Source organism: Typopeltis vanoorti, chromosome 12 (genome assembly GCF_054136105.1).
Source record: "Typopeltis vanoorti isolate ZY-2024b chromosome 12, IOZ_Tvanoo_1.0, whole genome shotgun sequence".
Taxonomy (NCBI): Eukaryota; Metazoa; Arthropoda; class Arachnida; order Uropygi; family Thelyphonidae; genus Typopeltis; species Typopeltis vanoorti.
Window position 1 is genome coordinate 88030093 of NC_143560.1, and position 22359 is coordinate 88052451.

General features: G+C 38.0%; 1 protein-coding gene across 5 annotated transcripts in view; it reads right to left on the reverse strand.

Moving 5' to 3' along the window:
• LOC150100975 (uncharacterized) overlaps positions 1-22359 on the reverse strand; it is a 184989-nt gene that overhangs the window by 156004 nt on the left and 6626 nt on the right. For 3 of the 5 annotated variants that reach the window (XM_090401419.1, XM_090401418.1, XM_090401416.1), the window contains exon 1: positions 19841-20247. The exons of 1 other annotated variant lie outside the window; for it this stretch is intronic. In XM_090401419.1, the coding sequence (XP_090257545.1) occupies positions 19841-19996 (156 nt within the window). In that variant the 5' untranslated portion in view covers positions 19997-20247. Of the gene's footprint in view, positions 1-19840; positions 20248-22359 lie in introns of those variants that run through there. One more of the 5 variants, XM_090401417.1, reaches the window with a different exon arrangement.

Consider the following 22359-nt stretch of genomic DNA (forward strand, 5'->3'; position numbering starts at 1 on the left):
ATGTGTGAGATTAAAAGGCTAGTGCGCGTGTTCCTAGTCGCGTTGCCTGTTTTTCATGTCTCATATTCGGGCGTCGTGGTTCTACTCTCAACGAAATTCCAGGTTTTCATTCATTCCTCAACGCAAACAAACTACACCCACATGACATTCGTAGCAAAGTAGACTAGACAAATAGGATTGACATAAACCTAATTAACATCTTACTGACTGTTATGAAAAGCCAAGTTACTTAGCCGTGACAGACTATTAAGTCACGTTGAGGGAAATACGAGACGAAGAAATAACTAATTGTGGAATCAAGAAAGGGAAATTATGGCGAATGAAGGACTTAAATAGTAGCATTTCAAGACAGGCCCCCACTGATTTTTTGAATAATCAAGCACTCCCATTCGCATTTATTGGTTAACTCGTTTATACTGGAAGGTTAGTAGTAGTTCCTACCATTCAATATCACCTTTGCATTACGCAGTGTTTTTTTTTTTTTTTGTATTATTATTAAATAACTGTTCTAAGTTATGTTAGCTGAAATGGCAATCATTTAGTCTTTGTTATTTGAAGATCGCATCGTATAGTGTTTGCAAATAATAGAATGCGTCTTACATCAACTGTTCAACCTTAAGACGATATCAAAGACCAATGAGCACCGTTCACACATTCTTCAGGGAAAATAATTCCAAGTAAAAATAAAAGTGTCTGAAATGCGGCAATTGCGATAAGTTAATTGAAAATCAGTTTTATAGTTTTTCCAGAAAACCAGTCGATCGTCCACCCCCCCCCCTCGTATTTCTGTTTAATCCAGATCATTTCTTTATATTAATGAAATGGAACATGGAGTCGGGGGGGAGAGAGTTCACTACAAATGCTACACAAGCTTTTGTTTTAAATTACTTTACCGTCCAACACTTCATCGTCATTTCCAACATGCACGGTTTGCTACCGAAAACAAACTCGCTAGCAAAGTAAACTAAAAATGGTGTAATTAGGCGCAGGATATTCTGGGAGTGTGTAATTTAACGTGCCCATTACTAGGTTGGCGCAGATGTTAGCGTACAGAGAATCATTAAGCAGGCCCGTGGAGGGGCAACCGAGACTCACGGGCGGGCGTAGAAGACCGGGTAATCTTTGCGCGAAAATAACAGTACTGAGGATATGTATGGCCATGCGCGCAGGATACGGTGAACACCTCGATCAGGCAGCTGCGTCTTAAGACACCTGCACGTTAAGAAGGAACCCAAGTGTTTTCCATCAGGGGAGAGGTTTACACACCTGCCCCCTCAAGGCAACGTCAGAAGGGGAGTGGACTCATTTTTGTCAGTGTGCAAAGTGCCGTTTCTTTTCAGTAGGAGTCATACGGAGTTCATGAACTGTGGTTAGCTCTCTCGCAAGAAGGAGGGGGGGGGGGAGTCTGGAGAGCAGAGAATTATGATGGAATAGAGGATGTTCCCATTAGGGGAACACTACCTCCATAGCCCTTCCGTTAATGCTATACATCACTTGAAGCAGACAAAGTGTTTGGTTTTTCTATCCTATTACAGGATGCTCGATCTTGTGGACATCGATATTCTTAGTCCCATTCAGAAACATCTGATGATGTTATACTGAGACCAGCTATCAGGAAGAGTTTGGTGGGAGGAAGGAAGTAATTACACCGAAGTTTTCAATAGTGGAGAATCCAGACATACGAAGGTGCACTGCGATAAAAGGGAAAAATAGTTTTATGAATGCATCAAAACATCTGCCACTTTTTCTGACGCTTTTTGGATAAACTCGCATTGTGCACTGCTTGAGTGCATTTCACTCTGAATTACTCTAGCACCGATTTTAGTTAAACCACACAAATGTGTCACGTTTGTTTCGGAAAACATAGCTTGATCCCTTTATGTATCGTCTATACAAAAATAAGTCACTTTACTAATCGGCAATTTCTCAAATGACGCAGCTGAGTTGCCATTAAAACCCGTTGCACAAAATACACATGTTCGCAGTGGCTTTCAATAACTGATAGCTGATTTACCTGTACTCGCTCATCCGACATTTCAATCCTACTCTAATCGTCAAGAATCGAATCCGTGCTCATAATACTTCTGAGTGGGGATGGCTCTGGATAAAATCTTAATTAACAGTGTCACTAGACTTCCTGTATATTTGATCACTGAATTGTTTCATTATGCAAGCATTCTTTCATCATCACTATCCTAGAAACTAGAAAATTTCGCATGCTTAGGATTTAAAAGCTCTTCTGACAATTCTGAGAATATCCTAAATATTTCCCGTTGCACGATGCAGCAGTGAGAATAGAGGAATTGCGTTTGGTTAAAAAAAAATAAAATAAATAATAATAATAAATGAAAACTTGCTTTATATAGCCTTGTGAAAACACAATTCTTTTCAGAGATATTTTGGTGAAAAAAAAAAACAGGAAATATTATGACTAACTTCACCACGATCTTGTCATTTTTTTAACTTAAAAAATAAACGACTGAATGCTCCGTCTGGCCTAATTAGAGTCCACAAATTGTAAAATACATTCAATGCTTTCTAGGGTGGGCATTTCACAGTGTACAGAACCATTTAATTTCATCTGGAAGATAAATTATTCTACAGATTAACTACTGAAACCTAAAAATGTAGTATATTATTTCCTTGGGCTATTTTTATCCAAATAAAGAATGAAGTGTAGAATGACTTCAATATGGTTAAATCTATTGAGGTTCGAGTGTTTCAGTCCTACAGCGAGGCCAAATTAGCTTACGTTATTCTTTTGTAGCTTACTATTATAAATGAGTTGGGGTAGATTATCTTTCATTAAGAAGGGTTGGTCAAATGACAGTTCATCAGAAAATACGAGGCAGAGTAATTTCTTCTGTAAATTACGATTTACAGGAACTTATGGGGTGCGCACACTACAGAGGGTGCGAAGGGGATGGAATGATCATTAACTTCTGAGTTTTTGAATTCAAAGACGGGAGAGGGGGCATATATTATTCTGATATGCTTTTTATCTTTTTAAATTGTATTTATTTAAAAAGGTTCTCAAGGCACTCCATTTAAATCAAAAGAGTGTAAATGGATACTCAGTTTATCAAGTTTGCCTGAATGATGACAGTGGTTAAAAGGAGAGGTGGGGAAGGAACTGTGTTTGGGGAGGAGTTTTTTTAAAGAGGTGGAAAGCTAAATTGGTAGTTGGTTTAACGGCTTCCTAAAATGGGGTGGTATAACGATTTAGCTATAGAAATAATCGTATTTCAGATTCAGGAAAGTGAAAAATGTTCGTTCACAAGAGTCTTTCGACTGACAGAGATGATAACGTCGTGTATGTTTCAAATATGCCTTCTGTTTCACTTCACCCCAATTACTTATTTTCCTCATTCACTGCAGCTATCAATCTGCCCCATACAAGAGCACTTCCTCTATCAGTTCTAACACAAATTAGCGTGCGAAAGAATTCAAAATAAATTTCAATTTTTTTTCTCCCCTTCACCTACCCAAAGTGGATAAGCCAAAGATGAAATTAGGCACCAAGTAAAGACGAGAGTGCAGTGCCACCAGTTGTGGAAAGCGATTATATTAACTGGCGTTCTGATATGCCCGCCTGAGTTTCCTGACCCACAGAGTTCAGGTTTTAATATTCAAAATTTGGAACCACTGATGAAATGCACATGTTACTCTAGGAACAAACTGTGCATTTCTATAATGTAGTGTAGACTGCATGCATAGCAATGAGAAGGATGAATCAAGGGCCACGCGTGGTTATTTTTCTGCAGTAGTAGTTCCACTGCTCAATGGCATTCTAATAGGAAGAAAGAGGATCTCCACATGGTTAACACGACCGTGATTTAATCGAAGATACCTCCCATAGGCTAATCCTGATCGCTGTAATTAAGAAACTCGTTTTTTCAAACCGGCATCATCGGTAATTGTTTAACCGATCTGGATAAGTGGATGGGTCACGTGCTGTCTCGTGTCGCGTGGCAACCAGTAGTATATCATTTCGCGTGTTAGCCAATTTGAGACTAACTTGAGTGGAAGAGAGTTTTGCCTTTTCATTTGGGCATTTACAGTTTCAGATAAATTACCCCCCCCCTCTCCAAAGGTGAAAGTCCTCCTCGTGTGGGGGAAGAAAGTGAAAAATGTTCGTTCAGAAGAGTTGCTCGACTGACAGAGATGATAACGTCGTGTGTGCGCATGAATGCTACCATCTCCGACCTTTACTTTTTTTCTCTGGGGAGAGTGTGCGAATAGACAGTCACGCACTGTGATATGCCCAGCTCTGAAGTTACGCCTCTTCGACACGGCTACCGTATCGGATTAAATTCAACTGGTTGACAACTGTATGACATTGCGATCCCGCCTTGATAACCCGAGTTGAGGCTTTGGAGAGATCGTACTGTCAGGAAGGTCGTTGAAACAGGACTCTACCTTGAACGGTATTAAGATTCGGTCCCTACAAGAGACCTCTGACAACCCCGAATAGGAGATGGGGGGGAGAGTTTTATTCTTTGTTAGGGTTAATGGAGAATGGTATAGCAAGGGGCGAACGTGAAACAGATGAGACAGTTACCATGATGTAAAGTTATTCACGCATATCGCGTGTAATCTTCAAAGTAGACGTCACGCCCAACTCAGACATAATGATGGCCACTCTGGGTTAGCAGTGACAGTGGAGATCGGGGGGGGGGGGGGCTGGTGTAGTGAATGACTATCTCGCCTTTATCTCATTTTAATGCTGCGTGCTTCTCTTCGGTCCAGAGTATTCCCCCCAGGTAATTAGATGCAGATGATCTTTGAAAATCATGTGACTATTTTTGTCTCACAGTGTATTCATCCAAGTAAGATTGTCCTAAAATGATCCTCCCATTAAATAAACAGGTTAGCGTTGCTGCAAATGCTGGCAGTCGCATTCATCTCTATTACGATGTCGTGATAGTTACAATGACGACACCAAATCCATCACCGCGAGAAGGGCTGATTCCTGTCATTAGTTGTTTGCTGCTCACTAGTAATCACAATGCATTTGTTTGGAGTGGAGGAATGCCGAAGAACCCGAAGAAAATTCCTTTAATTTGTGTGTACGAACTAAGCACCACTTAAATCTGCCTTTTATTAATAATATTTTATGCTCCTCTACAGTCTAAAAGAGTTCTTTAGAAAAGCAAGTTGAAAGCTATGTGGGTGCAGTTAAAAATTAAGCGAACCTGTGCGTTGCTGTTGCGCGGATGTCGCGACATTTTTTTTTTTTTATGTTGCTTCTATCCACGAAAGGTTATTTGTAAACCTATTGTATATTTTGTACCGTGGACGGCTAGGGATTTTTTTATGTATTTTTTCATTTAATTTTTTACATAATCCGGAAACGCTGCTCTATAGACCAAGCATGGAACTTCTTCAAGCCACTTCAGGCCTCCAATAACCGGAGCAGTGGTCTCACACCGGGCGATGACAGTCATCTCCAACCTAAAGACAGTCATAAACATTCATGTCTACGATGGGATTCGAACCCGCATCCTGTTGATTGGAAAGCGGGTAAGCTAACTATTCGGCCAACATTTGCCCTTCGGTTGAAAATATCAGAGTTCGAATTCTGTCTACAAAATAAGGAACTTTATAAACCTGTTCTAGTGAACGTGAGTTCGTCAAATATGGACATAAAAAAGCTCGTCCGTAGAAAATGATTTTTATTCTCTCAAAATAAGCCGGCTGAAAAGCATTCATAATTAACAGTCAAAAATACTGGCAAAAATACATAGCTGCCTTAATTGCTCCGTAAGATCAAATGATCAAAATTTAATTAAAGAAGACCTGGCCATTTAGTTAGATAACAAAATGTCTCCACAGGATGTTAAATAAGATGTAGAAAATTTCGAAAATGCATTTTTGTTTCTTCGTATAAGGTAATAAGAAATTGGTGTCATAATTGCAGATAAAAAGTTCTTATCGTTCAAAAGTGACTTTCGCTGTAAACCTAACGAAAGAAACGTGTTACTCTAAATGTATTTCCGCTTGCCATAATGTGGAAATATGAAATTCACCAAAATAAATTTAGCATTTGACATTGGGTCTATTTCGTGCTAAAGAATTCGGTTTGATATCGCAATATTTCGAAAGAACAAAAGATGCTCTGTAGATTTAAAACATCGAGTTTTCTTTATACAGCTGTACTATAGTTCACATATTTTTAAAGTATTTATTTCTTTTACTATTGTATTTTGCTTATTTTATTAAACCTGGTGAAAGTACTGAAATAAATCGCTAAAAATTTGTAGCCAGTTATTTCAGTACCTTCATCACAGGTTTAAAATTTGCAAAAAAATAAATAAATAAAAATAAAGCAAAAATTATAGAGCAACAAAACACTTAAAAAGTAGTGCAAGCAGGATAAGCTGGTAAGCTGGATAACCAACATGTTAATAAAACTGGAATTTTCTAACATTATAATACAAAATTACACGCGTTACGAAATTGTGGTCGAGGCAACAGGCTATGAAGCCAATGTATTCTCTCAAATAAATTTGCCAATTTTACACAGGCACATATAAGACAGGCCAAGTCAACTGCAGTTGAAAAACCCTTATAAAAGTTCACTTCCCTAGCAGATGGAATTTAAACCAAGGTAAATACTATCTGAGCGATGGAGATCCACAAATTACAAGTCTAGAACTTGCTGATTTCGAATTTCTTCGTAATTAGAGCATCAACAAGGCTGAAATCTCACCTGGTGTGTGACACTTGTACACAAGGAAAAACTGCTGTTAACATGAAAATGAAAGCGTGCTTTAAGATTGCTGGCTAAGGCAATTTAGATAAACAATTCGAACTCTTTTATTATACAGAGACAAGGAATATCCTCAGAATTTTGAAGCGTATGTATAGAGAAAATTAAGTATCTTTTGGGATGAAACCCAGAATTTTTTAATCCACTAATTTCAAACAAAGACAAAAGAAAATAAAGAGTCACCAAGGAAGCTAAACACAAGGTGATTGAGATTTACCTTCCTCTGTGAAATATTTTCATTACGATCATTAGTTAAATATTAGTTTACCAAGGTTACTAAGATAAAGTTAATAAACACATTAATTTATTATCGCTTTAAAGCAGGAAAAATGACGTGATAAGCTGAAAATAAAGCTTTTAATCTTAAGAAAATAAGCAAGCCTGTATAGGGAAGTCTTAGACAGTTCTACAACTAGATGAGTGTTGTTATCGCCGAGAGAGAGACAGCAGCGCTCTCTCTCTCTCTCTCTCCGATGCGTTCTCTCGTTTGTATTGGTTAGCAAACCCACTTTCCAACAAACAGGCTTGGGGTTCATTCCGATGTGAGTGTTTGTGAAGATCTTTAGGTGGGTGAAGAATTTCACAATGCGGTGTAACCTTATTTATTGAAGTAGGAAAAATGATACCACACTTTGCTTGGTTTTCAGAGAAGGATTTTCGGATTATCCAATTTTTGGACAATAGTAAATTATCATTTCACTATTGCTAATTGACTATCGGTTTACAACTTTTCGTAGATGAGATTTAGAGAAAAATGTAATCTCTAATTCCTGCTGATAACATCCATTGAGGACAGAAAAACTATTTGACGCTTTCTTTCCCACTGAAACAAATAAAGTACCAGACTAGTTATGAATTAGAAGTCAACTCTCAGCTCTGCATTAGGATTTCCAGAAAACAATTGTTTTAAGGCAGTTTTAATTGCAACTTTATTGCTAAACTTACAAGTTTAAAGACCTTTATATGGAACATGTGAAAAATGAAAATAATTAAGAATGAAAAATAACACGCTGTAAAATTATTAGAAATGCCAATTTGTTTTACACTTCGACCTAAAACTGTTATGGTCGAACTGCTCTCCTTTTTCAGGAATATATAAAAACCGCTAAAGTCACGAGATGCATCCGTGGTGTCTGTCGACTGCGTGTTCTCTCCTGGTTTATTTGTTCTATGTAGGAGACTGATAAATCATGTTTCGGGGGAGGTGTGGAGTAGACTATCTGTATGAAATTGGTCAACTTACTTTCAATTGAAAAGTGTTAATATTTGTTCATAACTTAGATGTTTCTTTCCAACTAAGGGGCACGTGTTGTTCTTCGGACTGAGGGACGTTCCTCTTTGGTTGTGTCTCCTCCCTCTCCTCGTTTGATGGATTGTGACATATCCGATGATACGATAAACTGCACTTGCGATTATAGCACTAGATTTACGCTTCACCTCGAGAGTAAGCTTCAAAAAAAGCCACTAAAATGAGCGCAGATGTTTTTATCTCAGCTTCGATTCTGCGCTCACACTTCAAATGAGGTCATTCCTCTAGAACGCACTACACGGAATTGTGACCATTGTTAGTTATGGTACGTTTTATTAAAAGGTTGTGTATCCCGTTGTCTGGAGTCAGAAAAACAAATAATATATGTCAATTTTAAATACCATTCTACTAAATAGGATGGATGAATTCTTTATGAGTATTCAGCCTAACAGCAGGAATGATCTTACTATGAAGGAACAAGGTGAAAAAGTCATCGAGGAGGGGGGCGGCGGCATTGCAAAGACAGAAATACAAATTATTTGGTTTTTGCAGTAGAATATCGTAAAAATAGCGTTATTTTTATGCAGTTACTGCCATACAACAGTTCCACTTCTTTTCTTTTCACGAAGACTTATCTGGTGAGAAAAGTACCATTTTGTCATGGTATGTGACAAAAAAAAAAAGTTTGAAATATATCCTTATGCGCTATTTATCAAAATTAATTGTACAATGTGATTTATACATATTTTCATGTTTGTAAGAAATATATATTACAGAATTGTACATTTCGTTAATATATTTTCGGTGGAATAGAAATCCGTCTACAACTTGCGAAATTCGAGGAGAAAGTCCGCTTACTAGTAAAGCTGTGGAGAAATAGAAAAGTTGATGAATCTGTTTGTGTTCAATTTAATAAGAGTATCGCGGAAAGAGAGAAAATTATTTTTGATAGTAAATTTCATTCGTACTTTTAATTAATGATTTTTGTCAAAGAAATGTAAGAGGTAGAACAAACAGATTTCGTTCAAGATATCCCATAAAATGTTCTGGACACAAGAGTTCTCATCACCGTATATCTTATTTGTTTGAAAAGTTTTGTTGTTCCACGTGAAATTTCTTGAGTGCATGGCGAAATCGAAGGCATCGACAATGGCTCGTGGGAAAAATCTTAATGGAAAACCAGCAATGTCTTTAAGTGGAACAAATAGAGGCAGATGAAATCGGAACTTTCCATCATTTCGCAGTCAAACAGGCTGAAATCTTTCAACTCATTTGTGAAAGCTATGGTAGTCTAAATAAAGGGAATTGAATAACCTATGAAAAGAAAGCCTCATTACGCGAATGCATAGCGTCTTCGCTATTCAATCTGTTTGCAGGCTGATCTGGATGGCTTGAAAAGTTCCATGTTAATCTTCTAAGGTTATGTTTCGAATTACGGCCGAAGAAACAACTAAAGCCAGCTTGTCAGGGTTTTCATTCACTTCGCGGAATGAAAACCCTGACAATTCTTTCTTTCACTACGCGTAATTCCCGCGTCCTATGCAGGGTCCGCGCGTTACTTAGATGCGACTACTTGTTAGTACCACTCCCAACCGATTTGTCGCCTAGTCTGCCGCTGGGGGGGGGGATATTTTTTTGGCTGTAGAAGCGTATGTTCACGGGGTCGGTTTGCCTGCTTACGGCAAACCGGCCCCGTGAGGGATGAAAAAAGCCAGATAAACTAGCGGGGGAAAAAACCCTACTGCCAGCGCCCAAGACCGGCTAACTTGGCAATGCCTGAGGAAGTTCCTCACGTCTTCGACGGGAATCGAACCTGGGACACTCCTTCCCCAGGCATATGGTTGTGAAACGCAAAGCCAACAGGCTAGAAAACCCTGACAATAATCTTTGCTAATTGTTGTATGGATGGTTTGGGTCTCTCGTGATGAGTCTTTTAACTCTAAGGAGATACCCATATAATAATAATTATTATATATATATTTTTTCCCATTCAGAAATTGGAAAGTACGTAATTCAGCTAATGGAAGATTATTAGGAGTAGCCTAGCATTATCAAGAGTCACGGTTGACTCAAGTCTGGAGTTGTATCACTGTCACTAACTGCTCTTATTATAAATATATAAGTACCAATACTCGACATCGATTTAGAATACGAGTATCTGCCACTTTCGACTCTAGAGACCAAACATGAAACTTTCAAGCGGCAATGAGGTGGGGGCACCTTAAACTGTGAAATTAAGCAGTCAATATAACTCATTGTTTTCTTTATTTTTAGTCTGTTTGTACTATTTGCCTATAGGGATTCGAACCTATAGTTTATTGACTGGAAAATGGATATACTAACCAATCGGCTAACCAAGTTTTTATGAAACACTAAAAAGAGATGCAAATATTTGTGTAAACTGCTCAGTTTTCTGTTGCACATAATATTTTGATGAAAGTTCTATTTAATCTGGTTTTTGATGTTTTTTTAAATCTTGCCATTGCATAATAAACAAGGTCACAAGAGTTCAATATTTTTCTTCCAAAAATTTTGCAATCTAAATAAATTTGTTGTTTAATATTTATACATTTCAGTATAAGTATAATCTAGGATTCGCTGATCTTATTTTGTACAATCGGAAATGATTCACTTCTGTTTTAACTGACTTGGTACATACAGTTTTTAATCTAACAATTTTTTTGTAGCATTTCATTATCCGTTATCTCGGTAAGAAAGTTCTATTTCGATCCTCTTTGTGCCATTAGTACCATTGAGGGATTACTGTAGCTCCTTGCTTCTATTCAGTTGGCAATATTCTTTGCGTGTATTTTTTTTCTTTTTTTTTTTTACAAGTATATGAATATTTTCAAGAATTTTAACTGCTACTTTTGAGAAGCCTCCGTAGCTTAGTCGCTTTCGACAATGTCCTTTGGTTGGAAAGACCTTTTAGTTCGAATCCGGTCTAGAATGTGAAGAATTTTTGTTACGGCTCTTCGATGAAAAGAGTTATTCGGTCTCGTACGGCGGCTACTGTTGGTTTTTCGCACAAAAGGAAAACCGACAGAAGAACACACGCAATACTCGTATACAGACATAGGAGATTACGGGAATAAGGATTAACCAACCTACTCCGTCGGATTTGGTTCCGAATGCTTGCATTGTACGGTGTGAGTCTACCCATAAGCATAAAACAGAGAATTCTGAACAATCATCTGCCTTCTCAATTTCTTTCAAACAATACGATGGTATTCAATAAACTTGCTATGCTGTCAAAAATGTAGGCAGTTTATATTTTCTGCTGCTTCTTTATTTTTTTAAATAAAATGACGATGCAGTTCCTTTCTGTGATTCATATTTCTATTATGAATAGTTAATTTCTTCATTTCATGTGATGTTATTTTTATACCCCCCCCCCACACACACACAATAGGCTTTAAGGATTATAGAAAATCTATGACGTGCGTAGACAGCTGTCAAGAGAAAAGTAACCTGCTGATAATCTATTTGAAGAGCTGGAGGGTGTAGTCTTTGTGGATAACGTTGAAAAATAAAGAATGGGAAAGATGAATGAGAGTAGCAGATTCGCGAGTCAACAAATCGACTGTAAAAGGATGTCGCCCATTTACAAGAAATAGAGAACATGATGGATGGCAAATGTGCTGAACAGCGCTCATGAACATGTCTGTAGAAGAGGAGACACGATGCTGAAATCCGCCATCTGTAAAACAGTAGCTGAACAATATCAAGAATTTTTAAAGAAGTCTTAGGCGCACTACCCTAAATGTCAGAGCAGCTTTCCAAGGCTGGTTTGGATTTGTGATATGTACAGTGTTATTATCTAGACAGATGAAAATGAACGTCTTGAGAGAAAATGATATTATAGAAATAACGTGATTATAGGCAGAAAAAAGCGTCAGTCCGAGGAACGAGATTTGGTTATAAAGCTGAGCATTATCAAAAATGTAATAACGAAAACAACTAAGGTCATTTTTTGCGAGAAAAAGAAAGAGATAAAACTAATAGAAAGGGGGATGGTAAATCCCTTTATGTTTTTATAGCCGAATAAGAAACTCGGATCGAAATCCATAGAGTTTCATGCCGAAAAAACTATCGGCGAGCCCAGGTGTAAATGATCACTTGGGTAGTACAACACCAGGGCAACTCCATGCAAAGGTGGAGCAGGCTCCGTCACATAATTTTAATATTCTCTCATAATGTAAAACCCAGCTCCTAAGAGATGTATATATATATTGTTTTACATTATGAGAAGAGGTTACTACCCAGACCGGTTTCAACCTTTTTTGAGGTCTCATCAGTGAGTAGGTAGATCTGGAATATCAAGGTTTTAAGTGAACACGAACTTACATACCTCTACTATCGAATTGCCGAAGTGGTGTACTCCTATATTTATTGTTAATTACTAATTTAATAAGCCTTTGCATGGAGTTGCCCTGGTGTTGTACTACCCAAGTGATCATTTACACTTATGCTCGCCGATAGTTTTTTCGGCATGAAACTCTATGGATTTCGATCCGAGTTTCTTACCCGGCTATAAAAACATAAAGGGATTTACCATCCCCCTTTCTATTAACATGTTCGCGGTAAAATAGCCTTTCGGCTTATTAAATTAGTAATTAACAATAAATATAGGAGTACACGACTTCGGCAATTCGATAGTAGAGGTATGTAAGTTCGTGTTCACTTAAAACCTTGATATTCCAGGTCTACCTACTCACTGATGAGACCTCAAAAAAGGTTGAAACCGGTCTGGGTAGTGACCTCTTTTCATAATGTAAAACAATATATATACATCTCTTAGGAGCTGGGTTTTACATTATGAGAGAATATTAAAGTTAGTGACGGAACTTGCTCCACCTTTGCATGGAGTTGCCCTGGTGTTGTTCTACCCAAGTGATCATTTACACTTGGGCTCGCCGATAGCTTTTTCGACATGAAACTCTATGGATTTCGATCCGAGTTTCTTACCCGGCTATAAAAACATAAAGGGATTTACCATCCCCCTTTCTATTAACATATTCGCCGGTAAAATAGCCTTTCGGCTTATTAAATTAGTAAAGAGATAAAACTGTTTTTGAAGCATTAAAAGATGACTAAGTTGTATTTTCATTGAAGGATGATATGAGGATCAGTGTGTAGAATATCTTGAAGCTTGAGATATTTGAACATCGCGGGATTTGCCGCCAGGTTGGCCGAGTGGTTAGCGTGTCAGCTCTCCAACCAATATGCTGCGAGTTCGAATTCCGCCGCAGGCATGTTTGTGATTGTCATTATGTGGAAGATGAATTTCACTGCTAGGTGCGAGACCACATTCTCGCTTCTTGGAGGCCCGAAGTCCCTTGAAAAAAAGTTCCATGTTTTGTCTTCAGAGCAGGCTTTCCGGAATACGTATAAATAAATAAATAAATAAAAATAGAAAAAATATTCTTAACCCATCCATGGTACTAATGCACTAAAGGTTCGCAACTTTCGTGTGTGGGAGTAATATAATTTTTTTTTTAATTTACATAAAAAAACACAAAAAAAACAGAATAATATCATCTGCAAGGCTGTGGATTGGGTATGAAGTCAGTGAAAGACGGTCATTGATCATTTATGGATATGGGGATGAGGTGCCCTGAGGAACAGCTGCATTAGTAGGCTCATTTTGCATGTTTGAAGGTGTGTACTGCTTTTCACCTTTGTATTTTTTAATTATTTTTGCATGTGCAGGATAACAAATGACAATAAGACTTCACATCGAAAAGTGGATTCCTCCCCCTCCAAATCCGTAATTTTTAAACCCAGAACATGAGCAGGGTAAGCTCTAAGAATGCTGTAGCAAATTACTGACCAATCAGCATATCAGGAATCATTGTCAAAATATGGAGGTTGGTCAAGAGCAAAATACAGGAATGGATAGATGGAAATGGGATATTGTATGGGGGAGGGCAGCATGGTTTTATGAAGGGTAGATCATGTCTAACTTGCTCACGTTTTATTATACCATGACGACTGAATTGGATAAGGGTGATGAGTTTACAGTGATATGCTGGACTTTGCAAAGGCCTTTGACAGGATACTACAGGAAATTCTAATGAGACACTGCAGCGCATGAGAATGGATATAGGGTTGGCGAGATGGATAGGAGGGTGGTTGATGGAGAGATATTAGAGACTAGTTTATTCAGGAGTAGAGTCCAAAAGAAGGCCCGTGACTAGTGGTGGGCAGCAGGGTTCTGTTCTTGGACCACTGCTATTTATTTTTTTATGAATGATATAGATATTGCTGGACTTTGCAAAGGCCTTTGACAGGATACTACAGGAAATTCTAATGAGACACTGCAGCGCATGAGAATGGATATAGGGTTGGCGAGATGGATAGGAGGGTGGTTGATGGAGAGATATTAGAGACTAGTTTATTCAGGAGTAGAGTCCAAAAGAAGGCAGGTGACTAGTGGTGGGCAGTAGGGTTCTGTTCTTGGACCACTGCTATTTATTTTTTCATGAATGATATAGAAAAGGATCTCAGAGGAACTGTTCAGTTAGAGCAATAGTTAATACACGTGATATTAAAATTTTGCATAGATTTTGCATTTGGATAGATTGGCAGACTGGGCAAAGGAGAATGGATATCAGTTTAATGTAGCAAAGTGTAAGGTTATGCATTTTGGGGTGAAAAGATTATCGGCAGTTTACCACATTGGTGGAACCATACTTCAGGAAATTGAAGAAGCCAGAGACTTGGAAGTGTTAGTGAATAAGGAGTTCAAGTTAAAGGGGCACATAGCAAAAGTGGATAAATCAGCTCGTCAGATCATTTGATTACTGAAGAATATTTTGACGAGCAGAGAGAGACAAGCAGGTTATTGTTCCTGTTTATCGAGCCTTGATAAGACCCCATCTTGATTACTGTGTGCAGATCTGGACTCTAGGGTTTCTTGGTGATTGGAAGGAGGTAGAGAGGATCCAGAGGTAAAAGACCAAGATGGTAGCTGGACTATGGAATGAACCTTACAAGAACAGGTTGAAGATTTGTGGGTTACAGAAACTGGTTGATAAAGAGAAAAAGGGTGATATGATTGAGACATTCAAATTACTGAGGAGTTTTTAGAAGATTAATTCAGAGGAAAGTTTTCAGAACAGGTATGGTGGTGGGAAAACTAGGAGCCATCCCTGTTAACTGAGCAAGAGTGTAGTTAGCAAGGGTATTAGAACTAGGTCTTTTACTTGGAGAGTGGTGAATGATAGTGAAATAAGCTGCCAGAGTCTGTTGCGGGAGCCAAGACTGTGAATGAGTTCAAAGCAAAGTATGATAGATACTGTGCAAATGCTGAATAGTTCTTGGCATGATGTTTAGGGACTTCCTCGATAAGTCTAAGAAGTCCTTGGAATTGCCTGTAATAATAATAACATGGAAATCAGGGACAGATTACACACATTCTTTTCATATCCTTAAATGCTTGTGTAATTTAAATAGCCAATTAATCTTTTCGTTCTGGTGTATAAAATTACGTCTTCCATATATATATATATATATATATATATATATATATATGTGTGTGTGTGTGTGTGTGTGTGTGTGTGTGTGTGTGTGTGTGTTATTTTCTCCCCTCTTAATAAGCCTATAAAATATTATATTTATTCTTTTTTTATAAGACTACTGTACTCAGATTTGGTCACTTGGGTTTCTGAGAGATGTGAAGGTGTTGTTGAGAGGAGAGTAACCGAGATGGTTGCGGGCCTTTGGAATGTTCCGTATGAAGCTCGATTGAAGATGCGTGAGTTACAAAAATTGGCAGATAGAAGGATGAGAGATGGAATGATAAAAACATTCAAGCTGATAAAATGGTTTTATACAATGGAGGTAGGGGAACGTTTTCAGTATAAGGCAGACGGTGACAGATCAAGAGGTTATGATTAGAAGTTGAATAAAGTTTCAGTTAACAAGAATGTGAGATCTAGTTTTTTTTCCTACAAGGTTGTGGATGAGTGGAATGGGTTGTCAGTTCGTCGGTAAATCAGTTTAAGGAGAGGTATGATAGCTACTGCATTAATAATGGTTTGTTTCTTAGTGACATGGTGAAATTTTGATTGCATTGTGTAAGTATTATAGGTATATTTGTGAACGATGTTGCTGAGCCTCCTGCGATGAGTCTTTGGACTCCATGAAGATACTCGTTAGCAATTATAATAATACATATTATTATCTATTTACCTCCATTTATTGATACAGGTTTTCAATAGATGACGCTAGATATGTGCTAAACGAACGCTTCAAAAGTAATTCATAATACAGTATTAAGAATCGAATAGATCACATTAAACAGTATGAGAGGTTTTTTAAAAAAATAGTTTTTATTTAATAAAGAAGGATTTTCCCCCCGTTATTTATGTAACATTGGTAGATTTAAAGGCAGAAACATTCTTAGTCCCGGAAGAAGGCGATTTCTCTGGGCTCTAATCACATACAAAAAATAAACTTTATGGATAAATATACTGTATAATTTATGAATATTTTTATTTTATTACTCATTCAGACATCCTCAGCCCATCAACAGAATACCAATCAGTCAAATAATTCAGTTTCACTATGTTAAAAACTACAATTTTAAAAGAAATTTTTGCTTTCTACATAGGATCTTATTTGATTGACGGACAACTCCTTTGCTTGTTAGATTACAGCTTGAATTAAACCCGAATTCAATTAAAAAAATATCTCGAGTCCAAGATGGTTTCCAAGGGAAAATATGTTATGTGTATTCATGTAATGTCTCCTTTTTTTTTTTTTCTTTGAAATAAAAATCAATGAAACACATACTAGAAATTAGTTTTCCTATCTCATAGACTATTGAAGAAATTTGACACATACACACATTCTTATTATTTAAAGAGCTGATAAATAGTATGTTAGACAGGTCACTGAGAAGTGTATTCACCATCAGTGATGAGCGTTTAAAACGCGTCACTTTGTTTACACTGAGCAAGCAAAGATCCGGTGTCATTGTGAAGGTTCATTCACAGAGCTGACATTGTCAGCATGTAGAAAAAACGATAGCGTCAATAAGAAAAGAAAGTTTCTTTGTCTTGCAAAGGGTGAAGTAGAGTTGACATGAAGCAGAAGTCTTTCATTTCACTCTTCTACATCCGGAACATCTGGAAAATGTTGCCCAACCAATGGCATGACAATTAACAACTATGCCATTGAGAGCCTCATAGTTTTCTGCAGAGAAAGGAAAATACTGGAAAATAACCGACATTACACCCATGGCATTTTGTTGTTGTCTTAAGCTGAAGATTTTAAGACTTAAAATGATAATAATTCAGATTTAAAATACGACTCGTCGAAGCCTTTAAAATGGTAAAAATAATGAACCAAAATACATTAAAAAAAAAAAAAAACGGGAGAAAGTGAAACATTTCCTATTGACTATTTATCTATTAAATTCTAGAGGACAAAAAGCGAAAACGAATTAAATCAGAAAAAAAAAAAAGTTGAAATTCAACAAACATCTGCAGACACGCTATGGAAAAGGATGGGAGAACGGCGTCTGCATAGATTACGATTTGTAGCTTGTGTCAGCAAATCTAGCCGGTACATATGGACAACAAATGCTCGAGGAAATGAAAACAAGACTCCTCATAGCACAGCACAGAGCTTCAGTCTTAGTTCACGGAATCTCATCTCTGAAACTCTGATAAAATGCGTTAATCGGCATGCAGAAGAGAAAGTCATGAACGAGACTGAAAGTGGACCCACTGTGAGCCCCATGTTTGGGTTCCAGACAGTCGGACTACTCCTTCAGAGAGCTCTTTGATTCAAAGGATGTATCCTATCCCTATCGTGCCATCAGGTAAATAGATTTCAGATGAACGTGTGCATTGCGTGGAGATTTGCTCTATGGAACCTGTTCCAGATCATTTGTTAGTATCTACCGTCGTGTAGTTATAGATTTTATCTTAGAAGTGAACTTCTCATTAGCAGTCATTCCTTGTTTAGACTCAGGATAGTAACCCTGAACTCCACTTACCTGCATGTTATCAGGAGAGGCCTTTTTTTTTTTTTTTTTTTTAACAGGACAAATTGGTCAGCGTATAGCATATTTCGATGTCGAAGATCGCACAGATTAAGGCAAGTGGCATTTTTCTGCCAATTAAACGTGCACATTTTTGAATGATTGGAGGAATACGCATTCCAGCAATGTCCACAGCTGCATGGAGATACAACCAGAGAAGTTGTATCTCCATGCAGCTGTGGAGGTTGAATGTGAGACTAGTTAAATTTAAAAATCGTGAATAAAATGAAATTTCCGCAATCCTATAACGATACACCATTATTTTTCAAAATGTCTCAGCCGTACAGTTAGCATTTTATATTAAATCTGCACACTTTTATTTATACAACTAATGTAAAACGATATTCCTTAGACTAGCTTCTATGACAAGTCGTTAGCATCCCCCCAGCCTTCGATCACAGCCGTTTATTTATATTGATAAAAAATGAATTAAAAATTAAATTGTTCAAATTTCTTTATGCTAATATGCATTGCTTTTTTTTTTTTTTTTTACTTTAAAGCATAGGTACTTTAAAACCTTTGCATTATTAATCAAAATTAATTTCAGTAAAAATTATGATCTTCCAGGAAATGGTGTTTAATAATGAATTTAAATTTTCATAAAAAATACTCCTCAAGAATTTTAGCTTGGAATTTCCACGCACATTAAAATGATCATGAAAATAATCCTTGCTATCTCTACCTTGGTAGATTAACTCTGCAAACACCATTACATAATTACTAGCCCGCTAAACGACCGAACTCGCTCACTGGTCAAACGAATCTAACCAGTGAGAGAAACTGAATTTGTTTGTAGTACAGTATTGTCAGCAAATAAATAAACAAGAAACAGAATATCGGCAGTTCAAACTTAAAACAGTAAGCTGAATAATCTGGTATTTTACATCAAATGACGTTACACAAAGTCCAATAAATGCTTTATTCATTCCATTTCAACATTTTTTTTGCTTAGCTGAGTGTTCAGTATCTCGAAAGTGTACCTGGCCTATTTTTCAATTTTAGAAGTTTTCAATGTTCTGTACGCACGTGCACACAAACACGATATCTAGAGAAGAATTACGAGCTGTGCAGATAAAGAGTGAAGCGTGACCATTTAAGTGTCACTTCTTAATTGAAGGCGAGTGAATTTTAAAATCTGAAGGATAAGATGTACTGAAATGGTCCATATCACTTGATTCTCTCTTTTCCATAGCATTACAGTGACAGGTCCTGAACAACTCCAGGTGTTGTGATTGGAACGGTAATATATAACTGGCACTTCAGCATCCTTTGTGTTTTAAATTTACTATTAGTAAACTGGAAAAGGAAAATTATTCCGCACATTAACATTAGTAAATACAAACGTAGCCATTGACGGCACCCTTAAAACTTATCAACAGTGGGTTTTATGTAGTGGTGGGACTCTGTCTACTACTGGGAAAGAGTTAAATTTCAGGATTACAGAAAGTTAGTTATTAATTCGTTCCCTCCATACCCAAGCAGAGCTTTTTCAAGGGTATAGGAAAATGACGTCAGTATTGATGATTGAAGAGTATATCGTCCAAGAGAGAGAGATTTAAATTTTACTTGTACAGTATTGATACCAGCTTTCGTCTAAGAAAGCAAGACCCAAAAAAGATATTTTGTGACTCCGTCATACTTGCAGCTAAGGGGGAAGACCCCCTCCCCCACTCACCCCTCGATCTCTCTTCTAACCCCTAGAAACTGAACTAAGTTTTTTATATATTTAATCTGCTCATTAATGTACATCAGATAAGACACTTACCCCTACCTTGTACACCTCCTCCGGCCGTCGGACATCCAGGGGCCCAGGAACCCTGTAGGGAAGGAAGGCAGGCACTGTCCAAACGGTAGTGGCAGTATTATCACAGTGGGGAGTCACGCGGGCCCCTCCCGACCCTTTCACACCTCCTTGGGGCATTTCGCAGTTCTCACTGACCTCCACACGTCGCCGCTTAGACCCCTCGACGCGGGGTTGACTACGACTGGCCGCAAGTGACTCTTCTGCTGTCCATACAGATCAGTGACACCGCACATTTGACGGAAGTTCACTCACACAGGAGTTACACATCCGCGCGGACATGAAATGGCAAAAAATTCCACTAGCATCGGAACATTTCCACATGCGTTTGTGCAGTTGGGACGAGAGTTGAACGTCCGACTCGTGTTCTGTTCAGCTACTAGTGACGACCACAACAATACAAAAGCTGCGCGTGCTACAAGCAGCACGCTTCATCAACAGATGGCAGGGGAGAGACCACCTCAACCAATTAAAGTTGTTTTACCTTCTTTCTTTAGCCAATCGCACGCCTTCCGGCAGGGCTCTCCGACGAGTGTACGTGACGTCACTCCGGTTCTCTGTCGAACACCTGCGGACCAGTCTAATATGTTTGCAGGGTTGGGAGTGAGCTCGCAAATTTACTTAAAGAACGTGATGCAAGATTAATAGCGGAAAGAAAGAATGCCATTGTGGATCCGATGACACGTACGCTGGTGAGTGACACCGCATTTCCCGAGGGACCTTGCTTGACTGCATGGCTGCCCTGTTGCTAGACCATCGTTACATAACCCGCGGCTAGCGATAATTAGCGAGGATCAGCGGAGATGTTTTCCAGTTGAGTTTGGGTTTAAAAATTGAATAACAGAAGTGTCTGCAGGATATGAAGAAGCAGTCAGGCTATTACCTCCCCCTTCCCAGTACCCCTCCTACATCCTGAAAGTGTTTTTCACGCAACGCATTTGAATGAGCAAACAAACAGAAAACAATGCGGTCTCACTTTCCGACAGTTCCCCTGTAAACGGCTGATTTATTAAAGGAGAAATACAATTTTATTGCATTGTTCCCAAACATCACCAGACTCAAGATAACTTGTAACAGAGGCTGTTTTCAGTCAATACTTGAAATCAGTTTCGACTTCGATTTTTTAAGTTATTTACTGGTCTTTTATATATAAATAAAAATGCAGATTTGTATAGTAGCAATCTAAAAGATAAATCTACAAAAACCTAAATTTCTGAGTTAAAATAAGGGCGGCAGCGGGAAATGATCGACAGATGCGATAAGTTGTAGTATTTCGCCATAGCCTTCAAAGGATTGTAGAGAACCGACCAGAGCTTCTGAACTAATGCCCAATCCTCACCTTCTCGTGGTGCAGCCTGTTGGGTATCTGCCTGGATACTGAACGGACGAGGATGGGCTGGCAATTCGGGATTTAGCCGACCAAATTGTATTCTTATTGGCTTAAACCAAAATTTTAAATGATAGTAAAACATGATAGAATTTCATGCCCGCTGGGGGCGTCGCCATAACCGAGTGACGCATCCATATAGCCTTCAAAGGGCTATGTGGAGATCCCCTCTCCGTTATATAGCTTTAACCCTTAAGCAACCCGTTGTTTTCGCCAGGGAACCAGGACAAACAGCGAAGTCAGCTACTGGAACAAATCCAAAACCCACCCCAACTCAACATCACCAGAGGTCAAGATTGGTACTATCAACATAAGAAGCCTGAATGGCAAAGAAATGGAGCTAGTTGAGGAATTGGATAAGTACCAGATCGACATAATAGAGGTGACTGAAACAAAAAAAGACAAAAACTGGTGAGATCTTTCTGAGCAATAAATACAAAATGTTATATTCAGGCAATGACAATCAAGGAAAAGAAGGAGTAGCCATAGTATTCAACACAAAATACGAGGCTAATCTTCTTGAATGGCTGTCAGTCTCAAGTAGAGTAATGTGGGCAAATATGAGAATGGGGAACTGGACAATGAGACTTATTTGTGCCTATGGTCCCACAAAAGGTTCTACTAAGGTAGAAGTGGAAGAATTTTTTTAAGGCCTAGAGAAAACAACTGACACAATGAAAAATGAAAAGTTGGTCCTTGTTGGGAATCTAAATAGCAGAGTAGGAAGTGATTGTCAGATATACAAAACTATTTTGGGAAAATTTGGAGAAAAGAGCAAAGCTAATAATAATGGCAAATACCTGTTGGATTTCTGCTCAGGACATGAACTGGTTATCACTAACACCATGTTCCTACATAAAAAATGTGCACAAATTCACATGGAGAGAAGAGGCAAGGAATAAGAAAAGTCTCATTGACTATGTCATTGTTTATAGTGATGTTTACTCCCTGGTGCAAGACACCAGAGTGTACAGAGAATTTGAAATTGGAAGTGATCACCATCTAGTCTTGAGCAGGATAAAATTGAATTTCATATTAAAAAGAAGAACATGTAAGAAACTTTTAAAGCGAATTTAAAGTTGAACAGCTCTCAGAT